The sequence below is a fragment of the Laetiporus sulphureus genome (assembly GCF_001632365.1).
Source record: "Laetiporus sulphureus 93-53 unplaced genomic scaffold LAESUscaffold_4, whole genome shotgun sequence".
NCBI classification, from domain to species: Eukaryota; Fungi; Basidiomycota; class Agaricomycetes; order Polyporales; family Laetiporaceae; genus Laetiporus; species Laetiporus sulphureus.
In genome coordinates this window covers 497,411-511,970 of record NW_024468513.1, presented here as the reverse complement: position 1 = coordinate 511,970, position 14,560 = coordinate 497,411, and the positions used below count along the sequence as shown (strand labels likewise).

Sequence of the window (14,560 nt, the reverse complement as noted above, 5' to 3'; positions counted from 1 at the left end):
TTGCAGTCATGGACTCAGCGCTTATCGAACAGTAGCCTCGCAGGGCGGGCTCTCTTTCGTCCAGCAAACCCCGCATCGAGGGCATGCATATTCCATGGACAACGTCTTTGCCATCGGCGTCGGCCTTGCTCTGCGTGCACTAGTTGACGTGGTGACCCATCGCAACCAAAGGATCAATGGCACTCTCGTTGGCCTCTGGGAGGGGACTGTACTGCACCATTTCCTGTACAAGTTTCCAGGCTCGCTAGACCCGTACGTCGCCCTCGGCTTTCGCCTCCTTGTCGATATGCTCTTCACAGCGAACGTCACAAGACTCACCATTGTCTTGCTATGGACCGGAATTGGGTTGCTGCTGTCCGACGTCAGCTTGGATCTCGTCGAGGACAAACGGTTTCGCAGGCTCTGGCGCCGCATTCGTTCTTACTTCCTACTCGTTACGCCCACTCCTGTACGCTCCCATGTGCAGTTTCTTCAGATACCCTCATCCTCTTCCGCTGCCTCCTCGAACAGAGCACGCAGCCCGCTCTCACAACCGCCGATTGTCGCGGAACGCGCACCCTCCCCGCGGCCCCCGCTCACTCCCGCGCGACGCCCATCGACCCAGCCTGTCCCTGGCCGGTTCTCTGATTTTTCTGAGACAGAGACAGAAGCTAGTCGCGCTGGCCGCGAACCTCGTGCGCCCTCAGAGCTCGACTACATCTCTTTGCCGATCATCCCTGACACACCCGCGGTCGAGTCGTTTCCGGCCTTTGACGGACGCGCGCTTTCAGTTTCATCGCGCCTCACGACGTCAACGGAAGATAGCGGTCCTTCACGCGCACGCCGTATCCTACCGTCAGATGACGAATCCGGCTTAACGACACCCGTTGAGCTGCTCTCGCCGCCCCCGCAGCGCAGGAATGAGGATGGGCTGCCGCCCATGACGATATTTAGCAGCGAGGGCGACGAAGAGCGCACGCCGACGATGGGTCCTGTAGAATTACCAGAACCGCCGCTCATGCGCTTTCCCCTTCGACCTGTCTCAGACGCTCCACCAGAGCTTGTGGATCTACAATCGATGCCGGACGTGGAACCACTGCCCTCAGATATGCCTGACATTCCTGAGCCAGTCACTGACGGAGTCGGGGGCGATGGTACGCGCACACCGCGGGGCACGGCCAGCAGAGGCCCTCCGCCTGCTTATGATGAGCCAATTGAGCTCGCAGACGACAATGCATCTATAGCAGAGTCGGAAGGGACGATGTCGAGTGTCGTCACGTCGCGCTCCCTCAACGCCATCATCACGAGGGCGGTGTCCATCCGAGATGAGGCTCTCAAGCTGGACGAAGCTAGAGCGAAGCTGAACTTGGAGTATCAGGCAGCGCTCAATGATAAGAACTATTGGCGAGCATTCCGACTGAAAGTCGAGCGCGACCAGGCAGAGCAGGGTGCAAGGAGGTTGCACGCGAAGGCCGAGCGACGATTTTTCCGAGGTTCGTCATCGCCGTTGTCTGCTTGGTAGCTAGCGACCTGAATTTTCGATAGCGCACAACATGGAGCCAGCACCGCAGACAGTCGACGTTCACCGTCTGCACGTCCCAGAAGCTGTGGCCAGAACAGAGCAGGCTCTATACGATGCCATGGTCGCAGGTGCACCTGAGCTGCGAATAATCACCGGTCGCGGGAAGCATTCAAAAGGCAAAATCCCCATCCTTAAACTTGCGATCATCGGTGCGATGCGAGAGTGGGTGTATTATGCACGGGTCTCGGGTCATTGACTGATAGTTTGGCGCCACATAGTCATCACATCGACGCGAAGCCTGACATCTTGAACTCTGGCGTACTTCTCGTTAGGCCTCCAGCCAAGCCGGCTGAGGGTTCGTCTACCGCTTGATTTACCTCATTTTGGAGTGATACCTGGATATATACACCCTATCTGTATTTGGATATATGTATCGTATACTGTTCGTGTTCTCTCTCCGTATTGATACCCTGCGCCGTTGCTACATTTATCACTTTATACGCCGTCTCTACCGCACTGTATCGAATCCACCCGTAGAAAGCGAGTACGGCACCGATGCACCGCAGTCGTCCACCGACTCCTTGTCCGCGGTTACCTCGATCACCACCTCCCCGCCCACTCGGAAGACATCATAGAAGTCGAAGTGGCATCTGGAGGTCTGCATCTCGCCGTTGATGGTGACGCTCTTGACATATGCGGCGACGCCGGCGGGGATGGTCTCCTGCACAGAGCGTGGGTCGAAATTGGCTACCGTTATTGTCGTGTTGACACCCAGATAGCTGTTGTAGACGGTGTAGGTCGGTAGGAAGGGCGACAGGACAAGCATCTCTGTCGTACCGGGAACTGCCATGCCCGGGCGACACGTGAGTAGATGGTGGAGGACGGTGGGAAATGTTCATTACCAGGGTACAGGCCCAACAAATGCCAGGTGAGTACCGTTGCCATCGCTGCTTGATCATCATTTCCAGGAAGACCGGCCGGTGCTGGAAACATCCAAGTCAGTCCTGTGCAATGTTACCCGTTCATGTTATACCGTACTAATATCAAAGTAGGAGAACACCGTATTGTGTACTTGATCAACGCTCCTCGTCGGGCTGTTCGCATAATGGTAGTTGATCGGCGTCTGCGAAGAAATATTTGAGCCAGGCCTGCGTGTCCGAAGCATGCATCGACCCCTTACATTGAAAGATGGCTCATTTCCAACATTGAAATAGCTCGCCTGGAACGCGAAATGAGGCCTGGCTGACAGGAAATAGTAGATGACTTACATTGAAGAAGTGATCGAGCCGATCGATGAAGGTCGTCTGCACGACTGAGTGAGTAGGCAGGCATTCTCATATCAAAGAGCGCCACACATTGCCACCCATCATATCCACCAAGGAGGCCATATCGTGTGGCGCAAAGCTGTAATCCCTGCTCAGACAAAACCGCATGTAGTCAATTGTAGACTGCTCACTAGCTGTACTCCCATGAGGAGGACTCGTAGAATCCGACGATGTTATCATCTTGCAGCGAACATTCCCTGTTAGGATTAGGATCGGCCGGTGAACAGTCGATGGGGTCCGTGTAGTAGAAGGTGCCGTTCGGATAGCGCTTCTGCGCGAAACCTGGGCATCTTAAGAGGTTGCCATTTCGATCCACCACACTTCTCACTCACCTGTGAAACCATCGCTCTCGACAGTTGCGTCCCAGACATTTTTGTAGAACTACTGCACGCTCAGCACCCACAGCAAGTCGCAACGAGGTTGGTCACATACATATGAACGGTTGGTGTATGTAGCCACATCGTCAGTCTTGTTAAGTAGAAGCGCGACTTGGCGAATGGCAAAGTCTTCATACGCATACTGAAGAATTCATCAGGGTGTGGTCACGACGAAAGATATGACTCTGACCTCAAGCGTTCTGCTTCCTTCTCTGGTCATACGACCCGTGCTAGCGGTATCAAGCACGGCGAAAGGCACATAGCCGTATTGTCTGGAGATGACTGGAATGAGCAATGATGCTATAGGCGAGCAGCCAATTGTTTACTTGTAGACATTCGTTTGGCGGCCTTGAATGTTCCACTCTGGTGGGTTCACTTCTCCATCCTGTATCATGGCCGCATAAAGCTGTTCTAAGTCAATACCGAGAGCGGCTGCTTCATCGTGGTACGTCATTGCAAAGTGGCCCACGATGACATCCGCACTCGACCCTACCAAGCAATGTGAGACAAGCTATATTCAGACGGGGAAGTCCATCGTTACCTCCTTGAGTCCAGCCAGGAAGGTTGTTTGCACGGCAGTCTGGCATCCACCCTCGCTTCAGATAGCTGTCGATATAAGTGTCGACGATTTGAGCGAACTCTACTGGGGAGTGCAGAGCCAGCAGAGGATAAAACGTGCGGAAAGTATCCCAGCTGACAGAAACGTGAATACTATCCGAATGACTTTGAAGTCGGCATACCTGCAGTACAGCGAGTCAAAGTAGAAGTGAGTTGTATTTGCGAACACGCCTTGCGTCTCATCCGTGGCATTGTTCTTTCGTTACAGTGAGCATCCTATTGCAGCATATCTGGTCTGAACGACAACTTACAGGTGTTAATGATGCTCGGTATAGGGAGGAGTACAGCAGCTCGGTAATATTCGGCTCCGTGCGAGCAAAGTCGATCTGGACCTTGCTCAACTGCTCATTCCACAACGCTTTGGATTGAGCCATGATCTCCTCGAATGTCGCGCCACCAACTTCGCTCTCTGCATTGCTGCAGGCTTGCTCCACAGACACGAACGAAATGCCTACGCGGATAGTAATCTCTTCCGGCTGGCCTTCGTAGGAGAAGAGCGCGCCCGATTGGTACACATCGCCGATGAGGTCGATAGAGAGATTGAGGTGTGTTTCACCGAGGCCCTTGGCGTCGCCCCAATAGTCAAGGCCATATCTGCAGTATGAGCCTTCAGTACTTGCGCATCAAATCGGCCTTCTCGCCTACACAGACGAGTCTCACGTTTCACCTGTCCAGACACCGTATTCATCCAGTGTCTGATTTCCACCATTTAGAAGATCGTAGCATGCAAAAGCCTGATAATGGAACGCGCCGGGTCCGAAACTGAAACGAAGATGATTAGCAGCATTCAAGATCGCACGATAGGTTGATGGGTTACCTGGAGCCCCAGTAGCCGCCAATGGTGATTCTACCCATTTCGGGGTCGATGTTCAGCGATCCACCAGCGAACGATTCGGGAAGGTCGTTCGCAAGATCGAGAACAAAATAGGGCTTCGAGCCAGGAGGGAAGGTGAAACGCTCCAAGCCTGCACGACGTGTCGAGGTTGCCTCCATCTTGATGTCGTTGTTCATGGTCTGGGCGAAATAACCAGGATACGCTTCCTGCAGCGTAGAACAGTGAATAAAGTGCGATTGTCAAGTCCATGAGAGCATTACATCGGTATTGTTCTTGCGATAACGTTCACGGTCATCCAACCTGACTGTACACGTCTCAAAGCCTCCTGGACACAAGAGAGGCATGATCTCAAAGTTGCCATAGGTGCCTAGACCACAGTCATCGCAAATCACCATGAGATTCTCTGATTAAATAGGCGAAAGTAAGTATACCCAAAGACGATCCTGTGCCACTATCATGCATAGGACTAAGTCCACGGATCTTCTGTGTAGGGTCCGTAACATATCCTGCCCTAGAGTTGTCATCTTATGCAGCAGCAATGACATTACCCTCATCTGTACCTGCAGGGGCATAACCTGTCAAGTCTGTGGAAAACTTCACCTACGAGACGTCACGTTCAGAGCGAGACGAGTCCCACTAGCGGGCTTAACTCACCATTCCAAACGGTATCGAAGCACCAGGACTTGACGCCAGTGAGCGGGTCTCATCAGCTGAGGAAGCTAACTTACCAAACGTCGCCATAATTGTCAGTTCCGATGAAGACATTCACTAGGGACGTGTAATCGACATTGTAGGGGTCTGATGCAGCCTCGGCGATTGCAGCTGAGATACTTTCCTGCACGATTGAAGACGGCTGTGCATGCACGCAACCAAGAGCGATACCGATGGCCAACAATGAGGCGAGCTTCCTGGGAGGCGTCATGGCGACTGTCGGGGGCGAATGGCTCTCACTCCCTGTGAGACCGCCGACGAATTTGGCGATCCTTAAGTATTCCCAGCATCCGAGGTTGCCGTGTTGTTATCATTCATGAGCATACCATTGTCAAAATGCAACACATGCATCGCGCAGGGAATCCGATGTCAACCCGGGCGCGTGACCGAGATTGTTCGCGTAACTGACGTCTATCTGCCGTTAGGAAGCAATTCTGGATGCAATGGCGACCGGCAGAAGCAGAAACAGAGGTTCGCATTCTTTCTTTCCCTGTAATCCTCGGGGAAGCTGACTAGAGACAAAGGAGAACTGGTGGGATATGGGAACTTCAGATAACAGCCGAGAAGTGTACCTTTATGCGACCGAAAGAGCCCTTGTCTGATCCTGAAGATGACACATCTGTCGCCTCGAACAAGGGACTTCAGCTGAGCAGTGACATTCATTCACCTCCATGGTATGCTTTATCGGAGTCCTGCGCAGATCTTCGTAACCTCTTTCCACACAAGATCAATGCCCTGCCCGTCTGGACCCCAGAACTCAAGTTCAGCGGTAGAGAGTGGGCTCAAGACATAGTCTGCCGGATCGGTATCGTCCCGTCCAATGCCAATCCTCAAACGGTAAAAGTCCATGTTGTTACCCAGCGCGGCGATGATACTGCGGATACCGTTGTGTCCACCGGCAGAGCCCCCGGACTTCGGAGAGACTGACATGGGCCTGTGGTCCAGATAATCGTGGATCACGATAGTTTCTGATGGCGATATGGAGAGGGTGTGAAGAGCCTCAGCGACTGGCTTGCCGGAAATGTTCATCAATGCTTCTGATCGGCAAGTGGGAACTCAGAGAACGTTATGCCCGCGTGGTGGATGAATTTCATACTAGGCTTGTATAAGGTGATATCAACGATGTTCTTGCCCATTGCGACACCTGTCTTGCTCGCTCTGAGTCCGCGAGTGGGTCTATCAGACACGAAGGACACCCCGAGCCGTGAAGCCAATGAATCAACGACCAGATGACCAACACTAGAGAAGAAACAAACGTTTTCGAAATTGGATCCTACGCCCTCATGATTGATGGTCATACCTGTGTCGCGTCAAAGGGTAGGGCAGATTGCCAAGGCCGACGAGCAAGAAATGTGGCACAGCATGAACCATATGGAGCTCGTTTCCCGGTGATCGTCCTATATTCAGTCCCAGATATTATGTCTGCAGAACACTGATTGTTGAGGGGTTTGCAGGGCTGATGATGTCCTCGCGGAACAATGCAAGGGCGAGGCTGGGCAAGGTCAAAGGCGGCGGCGGGATCGTTCAGTTGAGGATCCGGATTTGGTCATCTTTCCCACGGCAGCTACAGTCGGCGTAACGCACGCACGTGAATCCCCGTCCTTGCTGCATCCTTGAGCTCAGTCTCTCTCTCTCTCCGAACGTGCAAGACGTTCTGCGGACAACTCTGCAGTGCTCGCGGTGCACGATATTGGCATCGAAGAGTCCCGTGAGCACCTGTTTCAATATTGATCGTGTGGTGATGAAACGTGCGTCCGCGAGCGCTCAGCCCGGTGCTCCAGGATGACCGTATCGCCCTCACACCACTGCCCCGACTATCATCTCCGCTGACCGCTCTAATTTCTAGCCAGCGTTCTTTGACACTGCAAATTGCTACTACGCTACGCAACAAGCAGAACATGGCTACCGTCACGGAAACCGCTGAGCTTCGTCGCCGCCGCGTCCCCAGCGGACGTCGCTTCTCCACTGTACAGGCTGGATCTCACATCACTCATTCTCTCTGCCAGTCCCTACCCCACTCTCTCGAAGCTCTAGATCTCCATAATGCGTCTCTCATTCCATCTCTCGCCACCCTACGCCATCAAGTTCTCTCCTGTCTTGCAGATCTCGAGGCACGTCTTTCCATGCTCGACTCACCGATATCACCCGAGTCGCTCAAGACGAAAGGGGAGCTTACGGTGGAAGAGGCAAGAACATGGGCCAGGGATGGGCTGCAGATGCTCCGTTCGATCCGGGATGATGTCTGCTCCCACTTCCCTGACTTCAACCTCGAGAACGTCAAGTCGCACATGCCCGACGTCTCGGGACTTGACGGTATGCGAGCGCACTTGCCAGACATGCCAGATGTGCGCTCTCGATTGCCTGACGTGGACATCTCCGACATGCGCGCTCGTCTCGACGACATTCGCTCCCGGATCTCCGATATAGATTTCTATAGACCTCGCGACTACGTTAACACGCTCTCGGAGCATCTACAGTCACTTCAAGCACACTTATCTTCGTTCGAGCTTCCTCATAGCATTCCCTTGTCAGCGATGTCACCCAGCACTGCACTCGCCGACCTATACGACAGAGTGATCTCTTCCGAACTCATCTCTGAGATTTCCTCTGACCTACGGGAAGGCGAGAAGGTCGCGCTAGACATTGCGTGTGCCGTCAAACAGTCATTGAACGGGTCTCGTCTAATCCAATATGTTGATCTGCCCCACCCTTGGCGTAATAATCCTTTCGTCATGCACGGCTACCGGTACGTTGCCTACGAACTCCCAGGCTCTTGCAATGTAGAGGCTGAACCGGCTACAGATTTATTCCTCTCCAAGAATGGCCTCGTCTGATTATGTCCCTATTTGCGTTGCACAATGAGACTCGTACGTTCCTACCGACAGCGTCTTCCACAAATCATACTGATGTCCGCGGGCAGTGAATATCCACACGCATTTGATACCCTTTGTGGCATGGCTTGTCGCGCTTCTACCGTTCTCTCCATTTTCTTCTGCCTCAGTTCAAACAGACCCTCCAGTACTCGCATTCACCGCATTCGCACTGCTCTGCCTGTTCACGAGTGCTCTGTGGCACACCATGGCCGGATGTGCACATCCGAAAGGGATGGAGCTTTGTGCGCGAATAGACTACGTTGGTATCGGCTGGTAAGTGCTGAATCCGGGTGTTCACTGAACTCTGACTTAGCGGTGTCGTAGGCTTATCAGCGCCTCTGTTGGGACTGTGGTGCATTATGGATTCCGGTGTAATCCGATGGCTTGCAGCGTGTTCTTGACGCTGTGCTTGACGATGGGACTCTCGGGAAGCATTCTCCCCTTCACGGAGTGGTTCAACAAGTACGAATACCGGGTAGGTAATCTTCGCCAATAGTTTGCTGTGTTTCCTCAAACTATCCTGTGTCCAGGGTTACCGCATCGCATTTTTCGTGGCTCTGGCGTTCACAAGTATCGCGCCGCTAGCCTGTCTTGCTTACCTCCACTCCACAGCCGAGATGCTCGCCTTCATTCGTAAGTCTCCACGTTCACTGCCATATCTGATGTCTTGCTGATGCCTGCACAGGACCGATCTCGCCCTCGTTCGCCTCCTACATCGCAGGGCTCGTCTTCTACGCGACACACTTCCCGGAGTGCTACCTCTCGTCGCGCTGGGCGCATTCGCATGTGCTCGACCGATTTGGCGGCGGGTCGCACGCGATTTGGCACATCTTCATCGTCGTTGCGATCAGCCAGCATAAGGCTGGGATGGATGAGCTCAAGAGGGGTATCGGAGAGGCGTGTTGGTGACGTTGGGGTTTGCGTCGGCGCTTGATGTGCAGGGATGGTACTCGGCGTTGCGCTGTGGTGTGCAGTGTATGATGCCCCTCGTGGTCTCTACCGTAGTAATGCCTATTTGCCGACTCTGCATTAGTCGGTGCGGAGATGATATGTTCACTTTGATGAACATGCGATGGAACAAGACCTGGTCGATGAGATCTTACATCAGACCAGCGTACAGAAGGACATCTGAAGAGTCCTGGCACTCGATCGTGGAAATGTCAATTGTGCGTGAGTGACTCTAGAAGTACATGCGGGCATCATGAATAAATTATGCGCAACGGGGCAGATCAAGCGGCGGATGAGGCAGGGGATGCGGCGACGGATGCGGCGGCAGATGTAACGTTCCCCGGCGCATCAGAGACTTCCGAAGTGACGTTTGTGATGTTCGGAGATACCACCGGAGGGCGGTTGCTGTCGATATTGATGAAACCCATGTCTTGCCACGCCGGAGTAGACGTAGCCTCTGATGTAGCGTCCGTATTCGACGAGTCAGGCAAGAGAGCGTCCGTGTCCAACACCATACTGTGACGTTTGCGCGGACCCATCTGTCCAGTCTGAACATCGTCCCTGCGGGCCGGCTGGGACGGCGGCGCAACGTCCATGGTGTCGGTGGTGTACCCGGGGCCTTTGGGAGGCGGAGTCCAGTCTGCATTCTTGGAGAACGTGGACTTCGCGACGCTGGCGGTTGACGTTGCAGTGCTCTGCTGGATGCCATCGGGAGAGAAAACGTCGGCAAGGACGCTGTGGATCGCATAGGAGCCGTTCGTCCTGACTTGGCCGAGATCCTGCATCCCTGAACCCGGGGCTTTCATGAAGGACGAGAGACCGGGTCCTGACGGTGGTGTAGTGGGCTGCGGAGGGTCAGCCTGCAAGGCTTGGAGACGCGCGCGTTGTTCTTCGTCTGTCTTCTCGTTTCGCTTCAAGATATCCGCGCCATTCATGAGGGAAGACCAAGACGCATTCTGAGTGGCATCGAAGTTGTTGACACGGATCTGACGACGAAGGATATCCAGGAAACGGAAGTCTTCGAAGTGCTCGTGAGACGAGGGAGTTGCATGGGGAGGAGTGGTCTTGTTCATCAAAGGTGGGTTGGGTATTTCTGTGAGGCCCGTGACCCCCAAGGTCCCGTCCGGCAAAGGGACGGTGAATTCGATGGGGACCGCCGAGACCGATGCGATGGCGAGCAATGAGAAGATGGTGGCCGCCGAGAAAAGCATGATGGACGACTGTCGTTCGTTGAGAGATGCCGTTGTTGATGAGACAAGATCAGAAGGGGCGGACAAGAAGGCGACCTGTTGAATGACGAGGAAGAAAGACCAGTGCGACTCTGCGGACCGAGAGTATCTCTTATTTATGTCGGGCAGACACTGTCAGCCCTCAGGGCTGACAATCGCGTTGCGCGGACATTTCAATCCCGATCAGTGAACATCGGCGCGTCCTACAGTCAGCAGTAGTACCTGCTCAAGAGGAGCATCATCCACCCCTGCGTAAATTTGCACATCGGGCCAACAGCTGGCACATCGTTACGCGGGATCGACGGCTTCGGCACTGGCATTGCGGACACGAGGCAGGCTGCGCGTCCTAGGCGTGATACCGAAGCTGATGAGCCAGAATATCTTGCGAGCAGACAGAAAAAGCGGAGACGGCTAGTAATACGGGGCATGATGCATGGGGGCTTGGGTGCGCAGATGGAGAACGCATGGCAGGATATGTGAAGGTGGGCGAAAGGTGTGCGTTCGCAGACGGGGTGCGGTACGCGGCCACGTGCGACGCGCCTAGCTGGCTATTGTTTTCCATCCAGACAATGAGGACAAAGAGATTAAAACACAGACATGAGGCTAGTAACCCGGGCTTGTTTTTCCTTTTCTCTCGCTCGCTGCTACGTTCGTCGACGACCCCTCAAGCTGCGTCGCCGGTCGACGTAGTCTATAACGATGTCTCATGATCGCTGGAATTCTCCTCCGCCTGGCTATGGTGCTCGCTCCTCCGTCTACTCCTCCACGGCTCTGAAACCCTATCTCGAGCTTCCGCATTTGCTCTCCTTGACATGGCTGGCCTATCCAATCCTTTCTTTACTTTTCGTCGCGTTCCGCCTCAAACTATCTGCCGACTCTGCCCAAGACAGCATCGCATCTGCCAAAGATGATCTCTTGACTGCTTGCAATGCTGCGCAGAAAGCAGCCACCTCTGCGGCGAGCATGCCGCGCTATCTCGCGTTGAATGCGAATGACCACATCGCCGACGCCGTGAACGACACCATGGATCTCGCGCGCGATGCCTTGACTGGTGCACTGACGGTCATGGAGGCGATCATCAATTTCATTGTGGACACGTACCGCTCCACTTTCCTCTGCTTCCTGGAACTCGTGGTGCGTGGTGCACTGGACCTATTGATCGGTGCAGTTGAAGAGGTGAGCGCCTACATCGGTTCCCATTTCTGCGCGTATTCAACGTCCCCCAGATCAACACGTACATCACGAGTCTATTCAGCGGCATTCGCACTGCGATCCAGGGTAGTGTTGAAGGAGTGAACGACGTCATTCAAGAGGTCGCCGATGAAGTCAGCAAGCTCAAGGTCTTCGGCAATCTCAACATCTCCAATATTACCATACCGGAGCTGAGCGAGCTCGAGAATGTCACGCTACCGACAACGTTTCAGGATGCGCTCCAGAAGCTGAACAGCTCGTTGCCTACTCTGTCTCAGCTGAAGAGCGACATTGACGACTTGTAAGTGCGCTTCGCCACGGCTCATGGGACACGTCTAACGGATGTGCAGGATTGACACGCCGTTTGAGCTCGTGAAGAAAGAGATCAACGAGACTTTTGCGAGTCTTTACTTCAACAAGTCTGTGTTACCGGTGCCTCAGCAGAACAGCCTCAGCTTCTGTGACGACATGGATACGTCGTGGGTGGACGACCTCGGGCAGGATCTCGTCAAGATTGCTGAGATAGGCATCGCCATCATTATCGTGATCGCGGTTCTGCTAATTGCGGCGAACTGCATGTTCGAGTGGTACAAGTGGCGCCTGCTCAAGAGGCACCTCCAGCGGACGCGCGAGGCATGGATGTCGGACCCCGCTGTCTACAATAAGGGTTCGGCACCGATGGTGGACATGAGCGATCACAACCTGCTGATCCTCGCAGCGGACTCGCAGCACCCTCATCTGATGAAGATTGCCAACGCCATGTCCACTCTCTTTCGACTGGGTCCTTCACAGTATATCAACCTACGATGGTTTCTTCACTACGTCTTCCATCCACCCGCGCTCGCATGTTTCCTCATAGGGTTCTTCGGTCTGCTATCGGTCGAGATCCAACTTGCTGCTGTGCGGCCTCTCGCAGACAAGTTTTCCGATGCGGCCAGCGAGTCGGTCTCGAACTTCACCTCCCTGATTGCCACAAACATCAACAGCAGTATGTACAACGAATCCTCTGTGTACGCAAGTACCATCAACGCACGCGTCGACGCGGTGCAGTCGTCCCTCAATGGCGGCCTGTTCGGCTGGATCGACAACACGACAAGCACGCTCAATGCAACGATCAACAACTTCTACGATGACCTTCAGGACGCCATACAGACCGTTTTCAACGGGACAGTGCTCGAGAGCCCGATCGAAGAGTTCATCAAGTGCTTCATCGGCGGCAAGGTCAACGACATCGAGGAGGCGCTCACGTGGCTACACGACAACCTAAACGTGAATTTACCGACGGTGAATGAGTCTGCGCTCGTCCTGTCGCCGTCCGACATCGACGAGATCACCACGCCGATCGCCGGTGCCGCGATGGGCAGCGGCGACGGGGACGACGATGGGATTGTGGGCGATATCGTCAATGCATACATCAAATCCCTGAAGGAGGAGCGGCTCATGTTCGGCATCTTCATGGCTTTGTGGGGCGTCGTCGTCCTCATGGCACTCTGCATCCTTTTCTGGTACTCGTACGGCCGGAACTGGGTTGAGGCGTATAATAGACGGCGGTGGAGGAAGACACAGCGGGAAGGACTCGATACTCTCGTCATACCCGTTCGCGAGAACAGCACCCATGCCATTGACAGAGAATGGAATAACAGCATGCAGGGCATGCAAAATCCAGGGCGATACAGCGAATTTGGCGAAAAGGGAAGAGATACCGGCTCGAGTTCTCTTCGTCGCGCACCAAGCGTGCGCAACCCCGAGTACGAGAAGAGTTGGGATAGCTACCTCGATCACGCATACAGCAATCCGCCTTCTGACGGCGCAGCCGGACTAAAGATCAGTCGGCCGATGAAGCTCATGCCTACGGGCAAGGAGCGGAGTGGAGGAGACGCTGAGGATCGTCATGATGATCCGCAGAGCGATGCACATCGGTCAGCATCGTGGTCGATGCGCCTGAAGGGTCTCCTCCCGAAGCACGGCGGAGGCAGCACCGAGCACGGTGGGCATCAGGAGCAGCGCGGTTCGTCGCGGTACACGCGCATGTTGCGCAGACAGCGGGGCCGCAGCCGGGAGGACATCGAAGACTGGGTCGATGTAGGTGAGGATGGGTCTATGCGTGAGCGGGCCCGCCCATCGCTCATGATCAACACGTCGTATGCGTCCTCTACGACGCTTGGCGACCTGCCGGAGGTCGAACTGCCCAAGGAGGGCGCGGGCCCGGTGTCGGCGTGGTCAACGTCCCCCGGTACACCGCCACGGATGCCTTGGATGAACGCGGTGTTCCCGACTGTAGCGAGCAAGGCCACCAACCCGTATCTGCGCTCGAAGTCCACGAACGCTGACCACGCGGCTGTCGACTCGCATACCATTGGCATCAAGGCTCCCACGCCTCAGGTCCCTGTCCCTCTATACCACGGCTTTCAGGCCCCGCCAGAGACGCCCTCTGCTCGGCTCTCGATGACACTGCTTCCTCCGCCTGTGCACCCCAGCAGGAAAGAGATCCTTGTCGATACAGATGACGCGGTGCGCCACTCGTTGACCTCTGAGCTCTCTCCATTCAGCCTCTACCCGCAACAGCCCACACTCCGGGTTCAGAGCTCTATACGCCTCGTGACTATCACACAGGCGCGACAGCCCTCCCTGGTAGACCCATTCGTGACGCCCTTTGACGACGAGAATAGGGTCCGGGGGCAGGTCTCCTCGGGCGACCACTTCGCAGACTTCTCTGAGAGAACCAATTGGTCCACAAACCCGTTCATTGCGACTTCTCATTGAGACTACTGACTTAACGAACACGGACAACTTTGGACCTTTTTTGACTAATGTATCTCAAAGATCATCTGGCATGTTGGCTAATCGTTGTTGCTTTCACGTTACATACTTCCTGAACTACACTGATATTGAGATTCGTTGTTTACGACTTGTAGCCCATCAATGTAGCCCATACAGCACCTGCTGACTGCT

At 54.5% G+C, this 14,560-nt stretch overlaps 6 protein-coding genes across 6 annotated transcripts; 3 read left to right on the top strand and 3 right to left on the bottom strand.

Moving 5' to 3' along the window:
- Positions 1 to 94: 94 nt before the first annotated feature.
- On the top strand, positions 95 to 1,873 carry LAESUDRAFT_755439 (uncharacterized protein; the record flags this gene model as incomplete). Its single annotated transcript, XM_040912024.1, has 3 exons — positions 95 to 1,472; positions 1,525 to 1,723; positions 1,780 to 1,873. 3 exons carry the CDS (start codon positions 95 to 97, stop codon positions 1,871 to 1,873), a joined length of 1,671 nt encoding a protein of 556 aa, XP_040768506.1.
- Positions 1,741 to 5,924, bottom strand: LAESUDRAFT_788558 (glycoside hydrolase family 92 protein). Its single transcript, XM_040913907.1, has 21 exons — positions 5,385 to 5,924; positions 5,311 to 5,338; positions 5,217 to 5,256; positions 5,088 to 5,162; positions 4,917 to 5,023; positions 4,639 to 4,862; positions 4,482 to 4,583; positions 4,073 to 4,415; positions 3,944 to 4,017; positions 3,745 to 3,896; positions 3,530 to 3,692; positions 3,394 to 3,475; positions 3,259 to 3,345; positions 3,159 to 3,207; positions 2,958 to 3,108; positions 2,857 to 2,905; positions 2,770 to 2,805; positions 2,682 to 2,720; positions 2,540 to 2,624; positions 2,404 to 2,484; positions 1,741 to 2,344 (listed from the first exon to the last, which is right to left on the bottom strand). Exons 1-21 carry the CDS (start codon positions 5,576 to 5,578, stop codon positions 2,010 to 2,012), a joined length of 2,496 nt encoding a protein of 831 aa, XP_040768505.1. The 5' UTR covers positions 5,579 to 5,924; the 3' UTR covers positions 1,741 to 2,009.
- On the bottom strand, positions 5,839 to 6,589 carry LAESUDRAFT_721136 (peptidyl-tRNA hydrolase). The gene is made up of 2 exons (XM_040907959.1): positions 6,464 to 6,589; positions 5,839 to 6,404 (listed from the first exon to the last, which is right to left on the bottom strand). Exons 1-2 carry the CDS (start codon positions 6,501 to 6,503, stop codon positions 6,049 to 6,051), a joined length of 396 nt encoding a protein of 131 aa, XP_040768504.1. The 5' UTR covers positions 6,504 to 6,589; the 3' UTR covers positions 5,839 to 6,048.
- A 291-nt stretch (positions 6,590 to 6,880) lies between these two features.
- Positions 6,881 to 9,531, top strand: LAESUDRAFT_721135 (putative G-protein coupled receptor). The gene is made up of 8 exons (XM_040907958.1): positions 6,881 to 7,075; positions 7,214 to 8,113; positions 8,170 to 8,234; positions 8,288 to 8,513; positions 8,565 to 8,715; positions 8,771 to 8,873; positions 8,926 to 9,406; positions 9,469 to 9,531. The coding sequence occupies exons 2-7, from the start codon at positions 7,266 to 7,268 to the stop codon at positions 9,147 to 9,149; spliced, it is 1,617 nt and encodes a 538-aa protein (XP_040768503.1). The 5' UTR covers positions 6,881 to 7,075; positions 7,214 to 7,265; the 3' UTR covers positions 9,150 to 9,406; positions 9,469 to 9,531.
- On the bottom strand, positions 9,310 to 10,513 carry LAESUDRAFT_348797 (uncharacterized protein). The gene has a single exon (XM_040902118.1). It carries the CDS (start codon positions 10,397 to 10,399, stop codon positions 9,470 to 9,472), a length of 930 nt encoding a protein of 309 aa, XP_040768502.1. The 5' UTR covers positions 10,400 to 10,513; the 3' UTR covers positions 9,310 to 9,469.
- Positions 10,514 to 10,981: 468 nt separating this feature from the next.
- LAESUDRAFT_348586 (uncharacterized protein) lies at positions 10,982 to 14,552 on the top strand. The gene is made up of 3 exons (XM_040902117.1): positions 10,982 to 11,593; positions 11,644 to 11,909; positions 11,959 to 14,552. Exons 1-3 carry the CDS (start codon positions 11,117 to 11,119, stop codon positions 14,369 to 14,371), a joined length of 3,156 nt encoding a protein of 1,051 aa, XP_040768501.1. The 5' UTR covers positions 10,982 to 11,116; the 3' UTR covers positions 14,372 to 14,552.
- Positions 14,553 to 14,560: the final 8 nt, after the last annotated feature.

Coding starts and splice junctions, on each gene's coding strand:
- LAESUDRAFT_788558 (XM_040913907.1), bottom strand. CDS start 5,578: ATGACGCCTCCCAGGAAGCTCGCCTCATTGTTGGCCATCGGTATCGCT. Junction 4,863..4,916: donor ATCGCAAGAACAATACCGAT/GTAATGCTCTCA, acceptor TCTACGCTGCAG/GAAGCGTATCCTGGTTATTT. Junction 3,208..3,258: donor CATACACCAACCGTTCATAT/GTATGTGACCAA, acceptor AGCGTGCAGTAG/TTCTACAAAAATGTCTGGGA.
- LAESUDRAFT_721136 (XM_040907959.1), bottom strand. CDS start 6,503: ATGGGCAAGAACATCGTTGATATCACCTTATACAAGCCTA. Junction 6,405..6,463: donor TATCACCTTATACAAGCCTA/GTATGAAATTCA, acceptor CTTGCCGATCAG/AAGCATTGATGAACATTTCC.
- LAESUDRAFT_721135 (XM_040907958.1), top strand. CDS start 7,266: ATGGCTACCGTCACGGAAACCGCTGAGCTTCGTCGCCGCCGCGTCCCC. Junction 8,114..8,169: donor TTCGTCATGCACGGCTACCG/GTACGTTGCCTA, acceptor AACCGGCTACAG/ATTTATTCCTCTCCAAGAAT. Junction 8,514..8,564: donor GACTACGTTGGTATCGGCTG/GTAAGTGCTGAA, acceptor GCGGTGTCGTAG/GCTTATCAGCGCCTCTGTTG.
- LAESUDRAFT_348797 (XM_040902118.1), bottom strand. CDS start 10,399: ATGCTTTTCTCGGCGGCCACCATCTTCTCATTGCTCGCCATCGCATCG.
- LAESUDRAFT_348586 (XM_040902117.1), top strand. CDS start 11,117: ATGTCTCATGATCGCTGGAATTCTCCTCCGCCTGGCTATGGTGCTCGC. Junction 11,594..11,643: donor TGATCGGTGCAGTTGAAGAG/GTGAGCGCCTAC, acceptor AACGTCCCCCAG/ATCAACACGTACATCACGAG. Junction 11,910..11,958: donor AAGAGCGACATTGACGACTT/GTAAGTGCGCTT, acceptor ACGGATGTGCAG/GATTGACACGCCGTTTGAGC.